The sequence below is a fragment of the Pelodiscus sinensis genome, chromosome 13 (assembly GCF_052426305.1).
Source record: "Pelodiscus sinensis isolate ZL-2025 chromosome 13, ASM5242630v1, whole genome shotgun sequence".
Lineage (NCBI taxonomy): Eukaryota > Metazoa > Chordata > Testudines > Trionychidae > Pelodiscus > Pelodiscus sinensis.
In genome coordinates this window covers 47,421,697-47,443,115 of record NC_143064.1, presented here as the reverse complement: position 1 = coordinate 47,443,115, position 21,419 = coordinate 47,421,697, and the positions used below count along the sequence as shown (strand labels likewise).

At 53.7% G+C, this 21,419-nt stretch overlaps 2 protein-coding genes across 2 annotated transcripts; both read left to right on the top strand.

The window, feature by feature from the left end:
• The first annotated feature begins 516 nt into the window (after nucleotides 1-516).
• On the top strand, nucleotides 517-7,378 carry RAB33A (RAB33A, member RAS oncogene family). Its single transcript, XM_075896640.2, has 2 exons — nucleotides 517-2,662; nucleotides 6,807-7,378. The coding sequence occupies exons 1-2, from the start codon at nucleotides 1,748-1,750 to the stop codon at nucleotides 7,257-7,259; spliced, it is 1,368 nt and encodes a 455-aa protein (XP_075752755.2). The 5' UTR covers nucleotides 517-1,747; the 3' UTR covers nucleotides 7,260-7,378.
• Nucleotides 7,379-13,660: 6,282 nt separating this feature from the next.
• Nucleotides 13,661-19,646, top strand: RBMX2 (RNA binding motif protein X-linked 2). Its single transcript, XM_075896641.2, has 6 exons — nucleotides 13,661-13,790; nucleotides 14,420-14,535; nucleotides 15,583-15,634; nucleotides 15,886-16,015; nucleotides 17,147-17,327; nucleotides 18,420-19,646. Exons 1-6 carry the CDS (start codon nucleotides 13,786-13,788, stop codon nucleotides 18,881-18,883), a joined length of 948 nt encoding a protein of 315 aa, XP_075752756.1. The 5' UTR covers nucleotides 13,661-13,785; the 3' UTR covers nucleotides 18,884-19,646.
• The last annotated feature ends 1,773 nt before the right edge of the window (nucleotides 19,647-21,419 follow it).

Sequence of the window (21,419 nt, the reverse complement as noted above, 5' to 3'; positions counted from 1 at the left end):
GCTCTGCCAGTGCTAATAGCCAGCAGCTGCTGTGTCCCTCCCACCCCAACATACTGTGGAGGAGGGACTGGCTGGTGGGGAACGGAATAGGTGAGGGAGGGGTGAAGGAGCACTGTGGAGACCCCTGGGCACTAACGAAGGCCCCAGGACCCAAGACAGGGCAATGGAGGATGAAAGCACAGGTCTTGTCTGCGCTCAGCTTTGCCTCCTCTCCGGCCAGTCGTGCAGGCCGGCAAGGTCCCTGGGAGTCAACTCTGCCATGTCTGCGGTCACAGGGCCCTTAGAAGTTTTGGTGCTCCATGCAGCTCCCCATAGGGGGGACATGCTCCACTGCGGGGTCAGGAGCTGTAGGGGGCTGGCCCAGAGCTGCAGGGGCAGGGAGGAGACAGGCAGCCCCTCATGGGGCTGCAGTGGGAAACAGAGTAACCTCATCCCAGCCCACTCTGCTTACCGCTTGGGGGAGGGAGGGGAACTAGGGTGAGGAGTGGAACGGCTCCCTGTACTCACTGATGGGGGGTAGTGAGCGGAGTGGGAGGATTGTTCCTGGCCCCGGGGGGCAGGCGGGGGGATGTGGCTGGCTGCCAGAGCCAGCGATGCCCCATGCCAAATTCCCCAATGTTGTGATGCCCTACGTGGCTGTATATTTGGTGTATTGGTCGGGACAGCCTTGCTGCAGTGGCAGTGTGCAGGAGTGAAGATAGGCCACTTTCTGGATGTGGAGTAGATCCCCAGCGTAGGCAAAGACAAGGAAGGAGCAGACTGGGGGCTGGGCCACACCCGCAGTACTGCGCCTGGGGGAGACACTCCACACCGATGGACGAGTGCTCTCTTGGCAGCCTCGGGAAGATGTGGTAGCTGTGTCGGCGGGGGAAGCTCTCCCTGGACAGAGAGGTCCACACCGGCACTTAGGCTAGTATTACGTATGTTGCTCAGGGTATATAAGCCACACCTGGAAGTGACATAATTCCACCCTGAGCAACATCAGTTAGATTGATCTAAGTGGTTGGGGTACAAGCCCACAGATACCCTCTGGGACAAAGTGGGAATTTTCTGTAATATTTTTATGCCTGTGCATGACTCGGTTTCCCTATGTGCCTGCAGTGCTAGGTGCAAAAGGGTAAAAACCCGCTCTTGGAGCGGAACAGGAGCCATGAGGTTTTGTGTCATGTAACTGTCTGGGGTGGAGTTACTGGGTTGTTAAAGGTCTGGCTGAAACTGACCTATGTCAAGGCCAGGTCCACAAAGACAATGGGACTGAAGCACTGATCCTGATCCGGGGACACTCTGGCCAGGTGGAACTCAGTAGGGCTCTGCAGGTGCTGGCAGGGACTGACCGGTATCCGGTGGCTGGGAGAAGCGGTCACCATGGGGTTAGGTGGCAGCTTGCACCAGAGGCTGGGAGAAAGGCAGAGGGACGGCACTGGCCAAAATGGTCTTGGCTCAAGGGAGGCTGAACTCTCCTCTGAACCTTTTCCTCTCCCTGCTCCTGGAAGGGTTTCCAGGTTGTGTAGCCAGGTGACTGATAACTCGCTGCCTGTGTGTGAACAGGGGGCCGTGTGGCTGCAAAGGTTCGCTGAGAGCATTGTGGCTGGGAGGGGCACCACACAATCCTTCCCAGGAGTCTGCCTGGGCCGGAGCCAGGGGGAGAACTGGGGACTGCTGCAGGTCCGTGGGTCCCAGCCTGCTGACGGGATGACTCTCCAGGGACTGTACAAGCGGGGGTGTAGGCCAGGACACTTATCCAGGCATGCCTTGCTGGTCCCCCCAGCAGATACCCAGGCTCTGTCTGTCTCTGCTTCGGCGGTGCACAGTGTCTGCGCCTGGGTGTGTTAATGTAAATGTCAGCCCTGTCTCTGGCCTGCATGGAGCCCCTGAGTCTGGTGGTCTAGGCCAGTCTCCTGCCAGCCAGAGCGCGCCTCTCTGCTTGCCTGGCCCAGGGCGGAGGGACAGGGCTGCCCACTGGTACACACGCTGGGCCCGCTGCAGCCGAGATGCCAGGCTGTGCCCAGGGGCTCCCCTCTCCCCTGGCCGTTCCCGCAGAGCAGGTGGCACCGGGGGGGGGGTCGCTGCCCCTGCCTGCTCCCCGCTGGGGCTGAGGTTGCTGGGGGGAGGGGTTGCCCCTGTCGCTTCCCCCAGTCCGCCGCAGGGCTCCTCTCCCCGGGGCCTTAGACCGGAGCACGTGGGAGCGAAGCCGGCCGGGCCGCCCCCGCCCGCAGAGCGCCTGGCCCAGCGCCGGGGCGGGGCAGTGCGCGCCGGGCCGCCCCTTACTCGGCGCGGCGCCGTGCGCTGCCGGGGGCGCAATGGGGCCGGGCGGCCACGGGGAGGGTCTCCGCCGCGCCGCACAGGCACCAGCCACCTGACCCGCCGGGCTCGCCGCCGCCTGCCTTTGTGTGCGGGCGCCGCCCGGCTCCCCGCGCCCGGCCCCGCAGCCCCGGCTCCCGCGCCCGGCATGCAGCCCTGCGGGCCGGCCGAGCTGGACGCCTCGCTGGAGCAGTGCCTGCGGCTCCGCATCTTCAAAATCATCGTCATCGGCGACTCCAACGTGGGCAAAACCTGCCTGACCTTCCGCTTCTGCGGCGGCGCCTTCCCCGCCAGCACCGAGGCCACCATCGGCGTGGACTTCAGGGAGAAGACGGTGGAGATCGAGGGGGAGAAAATCAAGGTGGGGCCGGGGGGGCAGTGAGGGGGGAGAGGAAGAGGAGGGCGGTGGCGAGCGGGGCAAAGGGGGAGGAGGGAATTGGGGGATGGGGGAGGAGGGGGAAGAGGGCAATGGCAAAAGGGAATTGGGGGATGGGGGGAGCAGTGGGGAGTGGCAAAAGGGAATTGGGGGAGGAGGGGGAAGAGGGCAGTGGCGGAAGGGAAGTGGGGGATGGGGGAGCAGAGGGCAGTGGCGGGTGGGGAATTGGGGTGGTGGGGGAGGAGGGGGAAGAGGGCAGTGGCGGGTGGGGAATTGGGGGATGGGGGAGCAGAGGGCAGTGGCGGGTGGGGAATTGGGGGATGGGGGAGCAGAGGGCAGTGGCGGGTGGGGAATTGGGGGATGGGGGAGCAGAGGGCAGTGGTGGGTGGGGAATTGGGGCGGTGGGAGATGGGGGAGCAGAGGTCAGTGAGGGAGGAGGGGATGGGGGTGGCGAGGGGCGTGGGGTGAGTGGATTGCTAAGGGCGGTGGGGGAAAGCAGGGGCTCGTGACCAAGAGGGCAGGCACCAGAGAGCAGGCAGGGTTGGTTCAGGGCACCGGCAGCAGAGGGAGAGATGGGGGCTCCCCGGGTGTGCCATGGCCATGGTCGTGCAAAGGCCAAAGGAGAGATGTAAAATCCCATTCAAGTGGCTAGCTGATTAAAGGGGGATGGGCTGGAGCACTCCCCCCACCAAGAACAAGGGCTGTTCTGCCCTCCCTGCAGCGGGTGGGGAGCTGCTCCAGCCCCTTCTGGCTAACGGGAACCGGTGAGCCTCCCCCCTTACCGGTCACATCGTAGGCAGAAGACCTAGGCCTGGGGCTTGGCAGGGGCGGAAGAGGATGGAGGTGTGCTGAGGGGGCTGGTAGCTGGCGGGGGTGAGACATGGGGAGGCCAGAGAGGAACAGGGGAGCAGAGGCTGTTGTGAAGTAACCGGGGGAGAGGGGCCAGGCTGTAAACGCATTCCGGAGATGGGGACAGTGAGGTGTGAGTGAGGCCCGCTGTGGAGGGGGAGAGCTGCGGTGGGGAGCGAGAGCAGGGGCAGTAAGATCCAAAGGCGTGTGTGGAGCAGTGAGTGGAGTAGCAAGTGGCAGGGACAGGAACGGGGGAGGTCCAGGGGCACTGGAGGCCAGAGGGGTTGGGGGGCATCAGAGGTGTGAAGCATTGGCGGGGGCGGGGGGGCATAAGGTGAATGGGGGCAGAAAGGCCCATGAAGATGAGAAGAGGGGTTGCGGGAGGAGGGGCAGGAGGGGCCAGTGGGAGCTGTAGGAGGGTTTGGTGGGGAGGGGCAGGAGGGCAGGTGGGTGCTGAGATATGAGGGTAGCAGGAGAGTGGGGCCTGTGGGGGGTGGAAACTTCCCAGGGGCGGGGGGGAGGAGGAAGAGGAGGTGAGGTTAGTGTGGGTCCAGCCAACCCTGATTTGGAACATGGGAACTGCATGGGAGACCGGGGAGGGGGGAGGATTTGGCAGAAAGAGCTGGTAGCTGCTCCAGATCCCAGGACTCCTGCCACTAGGCTTTGAGGGCCCTGGGGAAGGGGTCCAGGCTGCCGTTTGCAGAGCAGAACTGTGAACCAGCCATTTGCTGTGGCTGCAGTTCGAGGCCCGGGCAGGGTTAGCTGCAGCGGCATGTGGAGACGGCGGGTCGCCCATGGGCTGCTCCTTGCTCTGTCAGGCTGTACTGGCCATGCTGGGAACAGGCCTCAAGCACCTGGCTCTGGGGGTGCCAGTCTCTTGCACCAGACTCTTTCCATAGGAGGAGATGACCATCCCAGGGTCACCTCCCCAGACAGCCCAAACTGATGGTACAAAACCACTCGAGAGCTCAGACCAAAGCAGACTGGCAGGCGCTTCAAAAGGGTCTCACAAAACTAGATGATAGGGCAACAAAATGTCAGGTGAATTTTAATGTTGATAAATGCAAAGCAATGCACATTAGGAAGACATAATCCCAATTATACCTATAAAATGACGGGGACTGAATTAGCTATTACCACTGGAGAGACAGAGCTTGGAGTCATTATGGATTCTCTGAAAACATCCACTCTGTGTGCAGCAGCAGTCAAGACAGCAAAGCAAATGTTAGGAATCATTAAGAAAGGGATAGATAATGAGACAAAAAAGATCTGATTGCCTCTGTGTAAATCTGTGGCACACCCACATCTTGAATACTGCGAGCAGATGTGGTCACCTTATCTCAAAAACAGATACCTCGGCACTGGAAAAAGTTCAGGAAAGGGCAACAAAAATGATGAGGGGTATGGAATGGCTGCCATCTGAGGAGAGATTAATAAGAAAAGAGATGACTAAGGGGGAATGTTATGGAGGTCTATAATATCAGGACTGGTGTGGTGAAAGTAAATAAGTAAATGCTCTTTATTTATTCCCATAACACAAGAACTAGGGGTCACCAAATGAAATTAATTAGGTAGCAGGTTTAAAACAAATAAAAGGAAGCATTTAACTGAGTGCACAGTCAACCTGTGGAACTCCTTGCCAGAGGATGTTGTGAAGACCAGGACTTTAATAGGGCTCAAAAAAGAGTTAGATAAATTCATGGATGTTAGGTCCATCAATGGCTATTAGCTGGGGTGGGTAGGAATGGTGTCCTTAGCCTGTTTGTCAGGGGCTGGGAATGGATGACAGGAGAGGGATCAGGTGAGGATTCTTTGTTCTGTTCACTCCCTCTGGGGCACCTGGTGTTGGCCACTGTCAGAAGATGGGACACTGGGCTGGATGGGCCTTTGGTCTGACCCGGTCTGGATGTTCTTGTGTTCCAAGACCATGAGCGAAAACCAAAGCTGGGTGGCTTCCCCCTCGTTCCCCCACTCCCCCGCCCAGTTTCTGAGCCTTTGGCCTGCACTCAGGTGTGTTCAGATTTTTATTTGCCAACGTAAGGGCTAGCAACCCCCTTTGAAAATGAAAGCTGAGATTCTGCAAAATGTTAACTCATCCTGAGTCCACGTTCTCTCAGTGCGTGGGTTGGATTTGGCTGCCAGCCCAGGGCCTGACTATGGGAATTCAGGCTCCCTGTCTGAGGCTGGTAAACTTTGCTTGGATCGGGGAGGTAGCAGAGAGCTGGGCGGCTTGGCACACTGCAGCCAGAGTCACCCCAGCAGCTGAGCAGTCTGAGGGCTTCTGAAGGTGGAACGAGAGTCGGGCAATTCTCGCCATTTGATTGCAAGTCTCACCATATTTGTTCTTAAAGCTCCGAGTTGTGGGCTTATGTGATTAAAGGGAGAATACTGCTCTCTGCTTTTTCATGTCCTCCACTTGTATCTTTCTCTCCCCGCCCCATCACATGCTCATTTTCGGTCAGCCTGTGCCCAGCTCCAGAGATTCCCCTGCCGCAGATGCTGGCACAGGGTTGATATGGAAACTGGATGGTTTCAACATTCTATTATAGCTTTAAAAAACAATAAACCCCCCAGGCTTCAGGGTGCACCTGCAGGGGTCAAGAAGAAATTCAGCTATTTCTTCCCCCTTCGGATTCACCTTTGTACAACTGGCTGGTGCATTATAGGGTTCTTCGCTTCTGGGCTTCAATGCTGGGGGAGGACTGATTCCTGGCGTGGGGCTGAAATGCCTAGTGGTTAGTGCACATCGTTGCTACGGTGAAGCTGGCAATGAAACGCGTTGAGAAGAGGATACGCTTTCTATAGAGATGCTCGTAGGGCCTGCCAGAGGGGTGCGGCAGGCAGGATGCTCAGCAAAAGTGGTTGGATTCCAGACAACCAGTTTGCTTGGAGTAAACCAGGTGCAGTACAAGGACGGAGGATCCAAGGTTTCTGGGCCAGAGTACAGGGACCATTTGCAGGGGAAGCAAAGGCTGCCCCAGGGAGGACTTCTCCCTAAACGTGCTGTACTCAGCAGTGTGCTTGAGGTGAAGGGGAATTAACTTCATGGAGTTCAGCAGTTGTCTGGCCTTGCTAAAAAGCTGAACAAGGGTTATGTACATATTGAGAAAGAGACAGACTAAGAGGAATGCCCCAAGTGTCTGTGCATCCAGCCTCTCCCAACACAATACTGTCTGTTCCTGAGACCCAAGACCTGCTTGATGGTGGGGTGGGGGAACGCTGCGTGCTGTCCCGCCCCTCCATGTCGGTTCCCTCAGGCACAGTGTGCTTTGTTTTCTAGGTGCAGGTCTGGGACACAGCCGGCCAGGAGCGGTTCCGGAAGAGCATGGTCGAACACTATTACCGCAATGTGCACGCTGTCATCTTTGTCTACGATGTCACGAAGATGGCCTCCTTCGCCAATCTCAAGATGTGGATTGAGGAGTGCAACGGGCACGCGGTGCCTCCTTTCGTCCCCAAGGTGCTCGTTGGGAACAAATGTGACTTACGAGAACAAATTCAGGTGCCCTCCAGCCTGGCCCTGAAATTCGCCGATGCTCATAACATGCTTTTGTTTGAAACGTCAGCCAAGGACCCCAAAGAGAGTCAGAATGTGGAGTCGATTTTCATGTGCCTGGCCTGCCGGTTGAAGGCCCAGAAGTCCCTGCTCTATCGAGATATGGAGAGGCAGCAGGGAAAGGTGCAGAAACTGGAGTTCACACAAAATGCTAACAAAAATTCCTGCCCCTGCTGAGTAACGGCTGTGCATTCGAGGTTAATATTGGGTGTGCAGGGAGGGGTTTGGCGCCTGTGTAAGACTGACACTGCTTGTTTCACAATAAATTAATGTTAAAATAAAATTTGTATCACTGATGTTGCTTTGAGTCTGTCTTTTTGCCTTTCAACAGGGGATTCAGAGTGTCCCCTGTGTGCTTGTAGGAACGGGGTCTTGGCTAGGACAGAAACGCGCAGCAAAGCCCTTGGCTGGCTGTTCCTCTAACCATGGAAGAGATGAAGTTTGAAAGGACACCTGGCAGTCATGTCATGGGTAGCTTTTCTGCAACAGCTGAATGCCCCCTCTGTGCTGGATGGGCTGGCTTGTGCACATTGCTCTGAGTAGGATCAAATCTGCAACTTCTTTCTGGTACGGCGTGATATTTTGAATGTTATTGATGTTAAGAACAGTCCTAGGGCAGAAGGAACGTGCCGCTTGGGTGTCTGACAATGAGTTTGTTGGCCTGCCCAGCCCTACCTCGTCGTTATTACAGGACACTTCGTTAGATATAGATCGTCACTGGATAACTCCTATCTTCCTGGATATTAATATTGTCATGTAGGTGCATAATCTGACTACGGACACTTTGAAATTATACTTCTTAAAATTGATTTGCCAAGGAGGAATTACCCCCTAAGCAAAGGATTGTGCTTTTTCCACCAGACAGTTACATTCTCATTGTCTTTTCAAGGATCTGGTAAGTCTGCTATGTATTTTAGATTGTTTGTGCGTCTGTCTGTATCCGTCTGTACATTTGTTCAATACCTCCTCCTAAACGGTAAGAGCGCGGGCCACCAGATTTGGGGTGCAGCTTCCTCTTCTCCTAATTTAAAGCAAGGCCATGGTTTGGTTGTGCCAGGACAATGGGATCTGCCTGGAATGTGATTGTTTTTCAATCAACGGAAAGGGAGGGGTGGGAGAGCAGGGACAGTTATACCCATGGATGACCACAGGGTGGCAGCAAGTACCCCAGCCCTGGGGAGCAGCTGCTGGCTGGCAGCATAGCCTCTGCCACCCTGGCCTGCACCAACTCAGTTGATAATCAACCGGCAGTACACAGTATTACTGTATTATGAAAGTGTATCGAGTGAGGTCTTTTCTGAAAGCTAAGGACACAGTGGTGATTAATCATGTGAAACGTACGTATGAACACTGTCAGAAATTATGGCTACACATTTATATTAGGCTATACAGTTTGCCCAGACAGCAGAGAATGGCACAGACAGCTAACTACCTGTCTCCTGTGTAAATCAAGAATGGTGGAAACAACCAGTGGAAACCCTATTTATCTTCAGGGGGGCGGGAAGCCCACAGAGAGGAAAGAACAGCAGGAAGTCATCCTGCCTCTGGAAACATTGCTGAACTTTGCAAACTATAAGGAAAGGCACAAGTCACCTTTGGTGTCCATCACAAGACAGACCTATGAAAATGGAGCTTGTGTGAGCTGAGAGAGGTCCTTCAACTAAAGGGCAGGGGTGGAGTCTGGAAATTGAATATAGGCGAGAAACCTGTTTAGGCAAAGATTGTACCTGGCTAGATTAAGTTTGGGATTTTTAGAAGCAGGTTTTGTTTTACTCGTGACTCTATTTTAATGTCTTATATGTGAACTGACTTACTCCTCTGTCTATTTTGTAAATAAATGCACTTTCCTCTTACCACAACCCAACTCAGCCCTGTGTTTAAGGGAAGGGTGTATTTACCCCCAGTTCAATTAGGAAGCTGTTGGTGCAGTTTTATCTCTTTTCTGGAGCAATGAACTTCATTATTTCTCTGAGCTGGAGAGGGCTGGACATTTCAGGGCATATCGTTTGGGGGAAATTAAAGACTAGGGCTGTGTTGGGGTCATCTTGCTAGTTGTAAATAAGGCTGATGGAGCTCAGTGTGTAGCTGGATCTGCTGCTGGCCTGGGCCTATAGTTCCACACAGAGTGTGGTCTATGTGCTGGTAAGCTGGTTGTGAGTAGCCCAGGTTGGGAGCTACAGCAGCAAAGCAGGGAGGAACAGGACAGGCACGTCACTGGCATGGACTGCACCCTGAACTGCCCAGGCCATCAGAGATAGAAACAATGCAGGACACCAATTAACAACCAGTGAACTGAGTGGTTTCCATATGAAACTGGACATAGGGAATCCCCAAGTCTAAGTTCCTAATGGAGTCCTGCAGCAATCTGTTCTCGGCCCTGTGCTATTTGAACACAATCCGAACAGAATGAAAATCATCCCTGATAAAGTTTGAAGCTGACATCAAAGTTGAACGGGTGGCTCATACAGAGTGATCCAGATTGCTGGGGTGAATGGACATAAGCAAACACTTTGCATGTTAGTACTGCTAGCTTTAAACGTCTGCCTGTAGGAACAAAGATTGTCCGCTGTATTTACAGGTGCGGGGACTCTTGAAAACAATTTTTTTTGGGGGGGAAGGGGGATAATCAGCTGAGCATCAGCTCCCAGGGTGATGCAGTGATCAAAGGGGCTCATGCGATCCCAGGGTGCCTGAACAGGATAATCTTGAGTTGCGTAGAGAGGTTATTTTTCCTCCATTTGGGACTGGTGTTCCAGCAGCTAGAATCCTATGGCCAGTTCTGCCATCCATGATTCAAGAAGGATGTTGATAAACTGCAGAGGGTTCGGAGTAGGGATGTCAAATCCCATTTAATCGGTTAACCCACATGGGGCTGCCCCACGCAGGAGCCTGGTGAGGCTAGAACAGTCCTCCTCCTGCAACAGGCTGCTCCCAGGTATCAGTTAACTGTTACTCAGTAAGCATCACCCGTTAAGGACAATGCATGCCGGATAACTGGTTAACCTGTTACCTGTCACATCCCTATTTCAGAGAAGAGCTATGGGAATGATGAAAGGCTTATAGAATATGCCTTACAGAGAGAGACTCAAAGAGCTCAGTCTACAGAGAGACAAAGGATGAGTGGATGACAGTCTATAATTATCTAGCTACATGGGGATCCAGTTCTGAATAATGGGCTCTTTAATCTAGCAGAGAGGTCCAATATTTAATCAATGAGCGGAAGTGAAAACTAGACCAATTCAGACTGTAGATAGGCATAACTTTTTATCAGTGGCAATTAATCACTGGAACAGTTTACAAACAGCCATGGTGGATTCTCTGTCACTGACAGCTTTAAAATCCAGATGGGCTGTTTTTCTAAAAGCTCTGCTCTAGGAATTATTGGGGAGCAGTTCTCTGACCTGTGATATGGGAGGTCAGGCTAGATAATCACAGTGGTTCCTTCTGGCCTTGGAATCTATGAATATAACTCATGTTCTCTTTGCAGTTTTAGATCAATACAAGAGCCATCTTGACTTCCTGTCCTGCAGTGTTGCTGCTACGCAGCTGCCTGTGTTCTACACTAGCTATGGAGAGGTGAATGATTTATTCTTTTCTCTGGTCCTAGAGCATACGGGGGATCCTTTCCAATTGAACGTTGCTATAATAACCTGAATTGAGATATTTCTGCTTCAAGTGTTGTAGCTGTGGACAGTAGCCCAAGACAGTAGAGACAGGGTGGGTGAAGTAATATCCTTTATTGAACTAACTCCTGTAGATGAGACAGCCAAGCTTTTGAACTACACAGAGCTTGTCTCTCATCAACAGATGTTAGTCCATAGAAGGTAATATCTTACCCACCTTGTGTCTCCGGAAAAGGAGAAGCTAGTGACCAAGCATACCTCTTTCCCCAGCTCTGCACACTGTAGAAAGAAAGTTCCTTGTTTTCAGGTTGTGTCTGGAGCCAGTCCCGGCTGCCGTGGAGGAATGTTCTGGGGACCATCCAGCAAATGAGCAACCCCAGCCGCATCAGAACCCCAATGCCTGAGCTACAGGGGGACAAGGGCAGCTCTCTGGTCTGGTGTCAGTCACACGGCTCACAGCTCAGTGACTCAGACACAGCAGCGGTGAGATAATCACCTGCTAAAAATAATGAATTGAGGAATACATCTCTGGCCTCAAAATCGGTTGGGTTTTTTTTTAACCTAATTTTCTGTGCTGCTGATGTCACGTCCATTCATTATCTAAATGAATCACCATGCCCCCATTCCCGTTCCTCACATGCCAATGAAGAATCTAGTGCTCAGTATTTACTGGGGGACCTAGCTATTCAAGGTGACTTTCAAAGCTGCCTGAATTTGGGATGTAAAATCCCATTTGATTAGTCAATTGGTTAAAAGTTAAGTTTAACTGGTTAACTGATTAAACAGGAGCAGAAAAGATAAGAAGTCCTGTGGCATCTTAGGGTGTGTCTATGCAGCATCCTTCTGTCAGCATAAGCTACGCAATTTGCACATCTTATTCCGAGTCTAGATTAAAAGAGTTTATTTTGAAATGTGGTGCAGTGTAGACAATGCCAAATTTCAAAATAAGGCACTATTCCCACAAATCCCTTAAACCTCGTGGAACAAGGGTTATAAGGACACCGGAATAGCGTGCCTGCTATTTTGGGAAAGGGCGGGTGCCGGGTGGGGTGGTAGGTGCAGGGCACTGTGCATTTGTGCTGGCTTGAGGGCTGCGGTGCAGTGATGGGGCGCAGGGCCTGGGGGCGTAGAGTGCAGTGATGGGGCGCAGGGCTTGGGGTGCAGTGATGGGGCTCGGGGTGGGGCGCAGGGCGGGCTCTGGCTCTAGGGGAGTGGTGATGGGGTGCAGGGCCTGGGGGTTTGGGGTGGGACGCAGGGCGGGCTCTGGCCCTAGGGAAGCAGTGATGGGGCGCAGGCCCCGGGGGCTCGGGGTGGGGCGGGCTCTGGCCCTAGGGGAGCAGTGATGGGGAGCAGTGATGGGGCACAGGCCCTGGGGGCGCAGGGCGGGCGCTGGGTGCAGTGATGGGGCGCAGCGCCTGGGAACTCGGGGTGGGGCGCGGGGCGGGCGCTGGGTGGGGTGATGGGGCGCAGGCCCCGGGGGCTTGGGGTGGGGTGCTGGCCCTAGGGGAGCAGTGATGGGGCGCAGGGCCCGGGGTGGGACGCAGGGCGGGCGGGCTCTGGCCCTAGGGGAGCAGTGATGGGACGCAGGGCCTGGGGGCTCGGGGTGGGGTGCAGGGTGGGCGCTGGGTGGGGTGATGGGGCGCAGGCGCTGGGTGGAGTGATGGGGTGCAGGGCCTGGGGGCTTAGAGTGCAGTGATGGGGCGCAGGGCTCAGGGTGCAGTGATGGGGCTCGGGGTGGGGCGCAGGGCGAGCGCTGGCCCTACGGGAGCAGTGATGGGGCGCAGGCCCTAGGGGAGCAGTGATGGGGCGCAGGGCCTGGGGGCTCGGGGTGGGGCGCAGGGCGGGCGCTGGGTGGGGTGATGGGGCGCAGGCCCTAGGGGAGCAGTGATGGGGCGCAGGCCCTAGGGGCGCTGGGTGGGGTGATGGGGCGCAGGGCCTAGGGGAGCAGTGATGGGGCGCAGGGCCTGGGGGCTCGGGGTGGGGCGCAGGGTGGGGTGATGGGGCGCAGGGCCTGGGGGCTCGGGGTGGGGCGCTGGGTGGGGTGATGGGGCACAGGGCCTGGGGGCTCGGGGTGGGGTGCTGGGTGGGGTGATGGGGCGCAGGGCCTGGGGGCTCGGGGTGGGGCGCAGGGCGGGCGCTGGGTGGGGTGATGGGGCGCAGGGCTCAGGGTGCAGTGATGGGGCTTGGGGTGGGGTGCAGGGTGGGCTCTGGCCCTAGGGGAGCAGTGGTGGGGCGCAGGGCGGGCGCTGGGTGGGGTGATGGGGCGCAGGGCTCAGGGTGCAGTGATGGGGCTCGGGGTGGGGCGCAGGGCGAGCTCTGGCCCTAGGGGAGCAGTGATGGGGCGCAGGGTGGGCGCTGGGTGGAGTGATGGGGCGCAGGGCTCAGGGTGCAGTGATGGGGCTCGGGGTGGGGCGCAGGGCGAGCTCTGGCCCTATGGGAGCAGTGATGGGGCGCAGGGCCTGGGGGCTCGGGGTGGGGCACAGGGCGAGCTCTGGCCCTACGGGAGCAGTGATGGGGCGCAGGCCCTAGGGGAGCAGTGATGGGGCGCAGGGTGGGCGCTGGGTGGAGTGATGGGGCGCAGGCCCTAGGGGAGCAGTGATGGGGCGCAGGGTGGGCGCTGGGTGGAGTGATGGGGCGCAGGCCCTAGGGGAGCAGTGATGGGGCGCAGGGTGGGCGCTGGGTGGAGTGATGGGGCGCAGGGCCTGGGGGCTCGGGGTGGGGCGCAGGGCGGGCGTTGGGTGGAGTGATGGGGCGCAGGGCTCAGGGTGCAGTGATGAGGCTCGGGGTGGGGCGCAGGGCGGGCGTTGGGTGGGGTGATGGGGCGCAGGGCCTGGGGGCGCGGGGCGGGCGGGGGCAGCACGTGCCGGGTGGCGATCAGGGGCCGGGCTGGCCACGTGCCTGCGCCCCTCGCTCCTCTGCCCCGTAGGGCTCGATCCGGCCCGCGCGCCTCCCCCCCCCCCCAGCGAGGAGCGCGCGGCTCCGCCCCGGGGCGGGGCTTACTGCTGGGCCGGGCGCGCGCTGCCCTTCCGGAGCGCCCGGGAACTGCGCGTGCGCGAGAGCTGGGCTGAGCAGCCACCGCCATGAAGTAGGTCGGGGCTGCCTGGGGCGGGGGGGCTGCACAGGGGATACTGGAGTGTGGGGGGGCTGGGTGGGGATATGGGGGGGCTGCTCGGGGATATGGGGGGCGGGGGGGCAGCACAGGGGATACTGGAATGTGGGGGGGCTGGGTGGGGATATGGGGGGCAGGGGCAGCACAGGGGATACTGGAGTGTGGGGGGGCTGGGTGGGGATATGGGGGGTAGGGGCAGCACAGGGGATACTGGAGTGTGGGGGGGCTGGGTGGGGATACGGGGGGTAGGGGCAGCACAGGGGATACTGGAGTGTGGGGGGGCTGGGTGGGGATATGGGGGGCAGGGGCAGCACAGGGGATACTGGAGTGTGGGGGGGCTGGGTGGGGATATGGGGGGCAGGGGCAGCACAGGGGATACTGGAGTGTGGGGGGACTGGGTGGGGATATGGGGGGCAGGGGCAGCACAGGGGATACTGGAGTGTGGGGGGGGCTGGGTGGGGATATGGGGGGCGGGGGGGCAGCACAGGGGATACTGGAGGTGTGGGGGGGGCTGCCTGGGGATATGTGGAGGGGCTGAGAGTGGGAGGAGGCATTGGACAGGGCGAGGTCCCTACCTTGGTAACTGTTTGGCCTTTGCCCTGCAGCCCCCTGACGAAGGTGAAACTGATCAATGAGCTGAATGAGCGGGAGGCAGAGCTGGGCGTACAGGAGAAGGTGTCCTGGCATGCAGAGTACAGTGATAGCGCCTGGATCTTTGTGGGTATGTGATTTGTGCAGCAGTCTTGGTGCTGGTTCCCCCAGGTTCTGTATCATGAGCCCTGTGTGTCAGTCTATTTCCCTGTTGCTGCGTGCTGTAACAATATTAGCCCTCCCAGGTTCATATTTTGGTCTAGGGATGTAAAATCCTGTTTAAAAAGGTAACCAGTTAGCTTTTGATGTGAAAATGCGAATGTTTAAGGCAGCTATGAATGGGACACATACAGTCCACTTAATTAGCTTCATTAACATGGGTCCTGCAATTGATAAGTGGTATTTCTGCTGTTTATATATATCTTGGATTCTATTATTTCCACTCCAACTCATCTGATAAAGTGGGTCTTGCCCACAAAAGCTCATGATACTATATTTTTTTGTTAGTCTCTAAAGTGACACAGGACTACTGGTCATTTTTAAGTTAAAATAGAAGTTCTGTAGAACTTCATCAGTATTATGAAATGGTTTTGATTAAATCAAGTGACTTAAAACTTTGAAGAATTGTCGCTTAGGCTATGTCTACACTGCAGGGTTTTTGTGCAAGAAGTCTTTTGCAGAAGAATCCTTGCACAAAAACTTCTTGAGCAAAAGCGCGTCCACACCTCAAAGCACATCCACACTGCATGGATGCTCTTGCACAAGAAAGCTCTGATTGTCATTCACAGAATGGCCATCAGAGCACCTGTGCTTTTTTGGATAGGCTCTTTTTGCACAAGAAACTCCGATGGAGCGTCCACAGATGCCTTTTTGCGAAACAGCTGTAGTGCAAAAAGGAGCTATGCCTTGTAGAAGGAGGTTTACCTACACCACAAAAAACCCTCTGTTCTGTCGATTGACTGTAGATTTTCTTGCGCAAAAACGCGCTTGAGATGTGGCCGCTCTGCGGGTTTTTACGCAAAAACCTTGTAGTGTAGACGTACCTTAGAGTGTGGGAGTCAAGAGAGGCATATTGGGTTGAGGGGGACAGGCATGATAATCTGCAAGGCCAAGGATAAGAGCTGTACTGCAGTCCTGTTGAGCCTGAGCAGCATTAACATTTGTGTCTTCTTCCCAGGAGGTCTCCCCTATGAGTTGACAGAAGGTGATATCATTTGCGTGTTTTCACAGTAAGTCGAATTTCATTCTTCATTCTCAGGAGTTTAGTAAGGTCGTAGCATGAGGCCAAACAGTTGGTGTTTAAGCCTTGATATTGGATGACACGTGGCCTCTTGTGACATCCCCCCACCTCAGTCACTGCAGGAGTAATCTCGAGGGCTGGTGGCTTTTCCTTCTCTATTACACTTTTCTTAGTAGTTTTTCATGGAATTGTCATTTCCCTGGCCTTTGGTGTCTTGTGACTTCACTTTTTTCTTTCTAGATATGGAGAAATTGTGAACATTAATCTGGTGCGAGATAAAAAGACTGGAAAATCGAAAGGTTTCTGCTTTATCTGCTATGAAGATCAGAGAAGCACCGTACTTGCTGTTGACAACTTTAATGGGATCAAGGTTGGTATGTGAAAGAAAAGAGACCAGCCTTTAAGTGAAGTCCTGTTTGTGCCCAGGTTGGCTGCTAGTGTGTGGCTATTATTTGCTATGACCTTAGGGCTCCCAAAGCTTCAGTTCACCATTCTTTCCACATCCAAGGGTGCGCAGTTAAAAGCATTTGTGTCCGCAGAGGGAATTACAGCAGTATATTAGTGCCACAAGAGAAGTGATGTAGATATGACCCATGGGATGGATCCAACCTTCAGAGATGTTCTGGTACCATTTGATTTCAGGATGTGTTCATGTGAATGCTCTGTGACTAGCACTTCTGTGGCCGCCTTTTTCATGGAGATAGTTATGCCCTGTTTGTTTTTTAGTTTGCACATTTTTTGTACGACTGATGAGATAGATTTTATTTTTTAAGAATGGATTTGGGGATATTAGACCCATGACAGAGGCGTGGGGTGTAGAGTTATCCTTTGGTAATCTGTGGGTGATATTAGTTAGTGGTTGATGATTTGCGCTTTGGTTAGGATTATAATACGCAGGGCTCGACAAATAATGCAATTGACTCGCCCGAGGCGAATAGATTACAACCCGGAAGAGCCGGGTGCGGGCGATCTGTGCATGCGCAGATTGCCAGACAGTGCAGCTGGCGAGCAGGGCGAGCGGTTTGGCGAGCCCTGATAATACGTATGTTTGTATTTTAACCATTTTTATACGACATATTTACCTTAGAATAGTTAAATATACAGTTGTTTAACAGCCCTTACAGACTGTGTAAGTACAAACATTTGCTTTTGAAACATTAATAAGCATTTGATTTTTTTAATGATTATTTATTATTATGACAATATTGGAGTAGGGATGTGAAGTTAACCGGTTAACTGGTAAGCTTCCCCCTTAACGGCAGCCCCCCGTGGAGGTTTTACTGTGGTCTGCACAGTATAAAGCCTGTCTAAACGTTACACTGCGGAGTGCGCAGCATGTGCAACTGTAACTAAGATTTTTAAGCGGTTACATTTTTAACTGCATTTTTACAACCCTAGCGTGAGCTCAAGTCCTATGGCTTTTGCCTGTGTGGCGGCAACTTTCTGTAGCCTTGTGGGTTTGTTGGCAGTTTTACTAATATCCTGCTTTTCTTTTGTACAGATAAAAGGAAGGACAATTCGGGTGGACCATGTCGCTAATTATCGCCCTCCAAAGGACTCTGAGGATATCGATGATGTAACAAAAGTCCTACGTGAGAGAGGCTGTGGAGCTAAAACTCCGCCACCTGTTTCATCGGACTCTTCCTCAGAAGACAGTGAGGTACCAGTGAAAAAGCGTAAAGGTGAAGTATGTTCCTACCTGCATCCTGGGAACACGGCATGTGAGAACTCCTCCATCCCACAAGGCATTGAGCAGAACAAACAGACAGTTGCCAATGGGTGTGCTATGGGTGGAGACAGTCAAGTTATGGGATTGAAACAGTTTACTGGGTGAGACTGTGTCATACAGCAGGTCAGACTAGATAATCATAGTAGTCCCTTCTAGCCTTAAGTTCACAGTATTGAAAAATTCAGGTAAAGTTTGGGTTTTCTTTAAGCCCTCATGGCTACAGGGAACTTTCAAAATGTTTACTGAGTGTAGCTGATGTGCCTGCCTGAGTGTGCAGAGAGCCTGAAACACTGGCTTAGATGTGAGCTCTTCAGCTCTTTTGGAGTCTTAATGCTTCAGTGTGAACACTCGCTATTTCACTGCTAGTAATTGTGGAGAATGGCAGAGCGGCTTGTGGGAAGTGGAAGTTGCTGCATGGGAGGAAATGCAGAGGGAAGAACATGGAGGAGAATCAGAGACAGGATGGTGGAGGAGATGCACAGGGCAGGCACAGCATTGGGTATATTGGAGAGCAGATTTTACACTGGGCAGTGCTGAATGTGGCTGGAAGACTGAATACATGAAGTGTAGTTACTACCTCATGGATTTATCCTCTATGCCAATCTCCCACTGACACAAGGGAGACTGGCTATGGGTGCACAGAGGGAGGCTGTATAGTACACTGTCCTGTGTCCAATAGTTAGACATGGACTCTGGCCCGCTCCTTGGAGTCAAGCAGCCTTGTCTTAAACACACCCACTGTGGGAGTATCTGAATTTTTATTAAAGAAAACCAGCACAAATGTGTTACGGGTGGGCTGCGCTGATCCCTGCGCTCGGGTGCTTGGTACAGCAGATGGTATCAACTGAAATCCTCTGGGAAGCGGGCTTTCTCCTGGGGTGGGAAGAGTGGGTGAGGCCAGGAGCCTTCTGTGGCTAGGAGCTGGAGAAGTTAGAAGGAAAACATTCTAGGATGAATGGCACGTGTGAAGCTGCGGTAGCAGGTGAGGTTGGCGCTGCCGCAGTCTTGCAGGGGTCGCTCTCACAGGGATCAATCTGTATTTCAGATCAAGAGAAGAAGAAAAGAGAGCAGACGGAGAAGAGGAGAGACCTGAAAGGTGTGAAGAGGTCACTCCCTGCAGGAGAGCCCCCTCCCACAGCCTGGATTAAAAAGGAAAAGGAAGACTCTGGCTATGACCAATATGCTAACCCACGGCAGCAGTCCCGGAATGGGTCTGGGCAAAAGCATGCAAGCAGGACTCATCTGGAGGAGGAATATGAGCAAAGGCAGAGTTCCAAGAGAGCTGTGGAGAGACGAGGGGACAAAGGGCACCAAGAACAGAAGGGTCCGAGCAGATCCAGGAAGGAGGACAAGGCTGAAGAGAAGAACAGGAGGGGAGAAGGCCACTGCAGCAGACAAGAGGAATATCTAGGGGGCACGAGATCAAGCGAGCGATGGGAGAGGAGCACCAGGGACCAGCATGTCAAGGGAACAGAACGGTCTAGCTCTAGGGACTCCAGCCGCTATTGAATTGCTTGTCCTGTGGCTGCAGGCAGGGCAAAACTACAGGCCTGGTGCTACTTGCAGAGAAATACTGTGGGTAGCTAATAATTGGAAGGGGGAGGAAACCCCCACATGTTGAATCCATTTTTAAGCTTGCCACAAATCCTCTCTCCTAATAATCTCCAAGCATTTATGCCTCTGCGAGTGCAGTGAAATAGCACCCCATTTTCTTCCGTCAGCTTTATATCTCTGCTCCTTATTAATGCAGTCCTTCCCTAGGGACTGGAGAGCCAGGGACCCTCCTGCTCTTGCCTTAGCTGGTAGAAGTGGCTGGGGCCTGGGGCGGTCGCTCAAATTGCAATCTACAGTAAATGCCCTGTGTTAATAACAGTGAGATGCCTCCCAGGTGATGAGTTCTGTCTGGCACTTCATTGTTGTCAAGCAGAGCAGGCAGCTCCTGTAGTTCTTGGAAATAACCTCTGTCATCTGTTCTGTTGGTGCGGGTTCCCAGTATAGACTGACCCCAGCAATGAATGTCTTAAATCCAAGTTATATGGGCTAGTATGTCAGCTGAGGAATTCTAACGTGGCCGTTAGCTCCTGCCAGGAATTCCCAAGCATTGGATTGTGCAGTTGGGATAGTTTATTGTTTTAAACGTCATTCAGTGCTTACCGCCTCCCTCCAGATCCATGGCAGCATCAGCAGGCCCAAGACACCGTACGCAGAGGTTGACACAGAGACTTGCTGTTTAACTATTCTAGGGATAATAAAAAACCACTCTGTGCAAAAAGCCTGCTTCAGGTGATCCCTGAGAGACAATGTGTGACCATTTTGGGACTGCTTATCAATACATTGTTCTATATGTGCGCCTGATTGCTGTAAGGGGATTTGCTGTGTGAATACAAGGGGTTAATTTGAGAGAGAGTGGATTACCTCCAATCCCCTGCTGAGTTTGTGGGAGGCAGGGCTGCTCATGTCTAGGGAACTGATTAGAAAGAACTCTGCCTCTCGGGGCGGAGGAACAGACAGTAGGCAGGCCTCTGAAGTAAGTCTGCCCAGGACTCGAGACATGCATGTAGACTTCAGTTTTTTAAAATATGCAATGCTTTGTTCCTACGGTTAAGATTGAACCATGCTTTTCGGTTTAAAAGAATGTTTTGGGTCACTGTGTTCCGTGCTGGTTACAAGTGCACAAAGGGAGCAACTGCAGGTGCCTAGTAGACCTGCTGGGTCTACCCTATGGGTGCAGAGAGTGGTGTGCCACACGGCATGGCCTACAACTGGAAGAGCCATCAGAGACCACCTCAAGAAGATAAAAGCCTATGACTTCAGGCATGTGCTGTCAGAGACCATAGGGTGTAGAAGTGCAGCTCTCCCTAGAACCAGGACAGTTTGTCTGTACAAAGTGCTGATTGCAAGATACTGTTCTTACTTTGTATGTTTTTCTTTTAAGGGTCTGAAAGCAGTTATTCGACAGGGCAATCCTTGAGGGAAAAGGCCCCGTACAGTCTGCTTGTAGTCCTTGGAGAGCAGGGAGAGAAATAGTCTGCTCATGCTGAATCATGCCATGGTCCCCGTACTATGTTGCTGAAGTGTGCTAATGTCTAGATGTCAGAAGGGACCATTATGGCCATCCAGCCAGGCTGCAGATTAGAAAATATCACCCTGCAGTTCCTGTGTACTAGGGTCCAAGTGAGTGAGTAAATCCACTTTATTTTTCCAAGCTGGGCTAGCGCACAGTGTTATTTGTAGGGCATTGTGCATTCCCTGAGCTCTACTCAGCTTCTGCTCATTGGGGTCCAAATATACTCCTGGTCTCTCTGGCCTTCTGCGGGTTTGGTTTCCCCTTGCGCTTGTAGCCTGTGGAACCCCTGAATCTTCACTCCAGCTGGAAGCATAGATAGCCCACGGGGCTCTGCTAAGTTCCTGGAATATGGCTTCTACGAGGGAGGAGGGGATGTCACGCAAGCTCAGCATCTGTGGTATTGAAAGAAGCTGTCTGTTAGAAGTTTGTGCAGCACTGCACAGTGTGACCAACCCTCTCCTTATGTGCTTTAAGCAGTGAGAGTTTATATTAAAATGGCAACATTTATTATCAAAGAGCATCTAAGATCATTTCCATTAGCGTGACTAAGGTGCTGTTCTGGCTCATGTAGCCAGGGCTTAGGCAGTGCATTGTCCCCTGCTGGCCAGGTTCTCCTGTCACCCTAGACCACATCAGTTTTCATTCTGAACAGTTCCTCTGCATAGCTGTCCTGTTTCCAGCACAATAGGACCCTACAGGCTTCTGTGAGTTAATGTCAGGGTGGGCAATGCTCACTGGAGCTAGCAGCACTGCAGCAGCAGCAGCAGCAGCACAGTAAGGAAAGAGATCAAGGGATCCTTCATCGCTCCTAAGTTGTCATGGGATAAGAGGGAAGGTCCTTTCATGGATTTGATAACTGGTTAAAAGACAGGAAACAAAGGGTAGGAATAAATGGCAAGTTTTCAGAGTGGAGAGAGGTAACTAGTGGTGTTCCCCAAGGGTCCCTACTGGGACCTGTCCTATTCAACTTATTTATAC

What these genes read in the sequence shown, in the direction of transcription:
- RAB33A (XM_075896640.2), top strand. Translation starts at nt 1,748, where the DNA reads ATGCCTTGCTGGTCCCCCCAGCAGATACCCAGGCTCTGTCTGTCTCTG. An exon ending in TCGAGGGGGAGAAAATCAAG is followed by an intron (nt 2,663 to 6,806) that starts GTGGGGCCGGGG and finishes TTTGTTTTCTAG; the next exon opens with GTGCAGGTCTGGGACACAGC.
- RBMX2 (XM_075896641.2), top strand. An exon ending in TAGCGCCTGGATCTTTGTGG is followed by an intron (nt 14,536 to 15,582) that starts GTATGTGATTTG and finishes TCTTCTTCCCAG; the next exon opens with GAGGTCTCCCCTATGAGTTG. An exon ending in ATCATTTGCGTGTTTTCACA is followed by an intron (nt 15,635 to 15,885) that starts GTAAGTCGAATT and finishes TTTTCTTTCTAG; the next exon opens with ATATGGAGAAATTGTGAACA.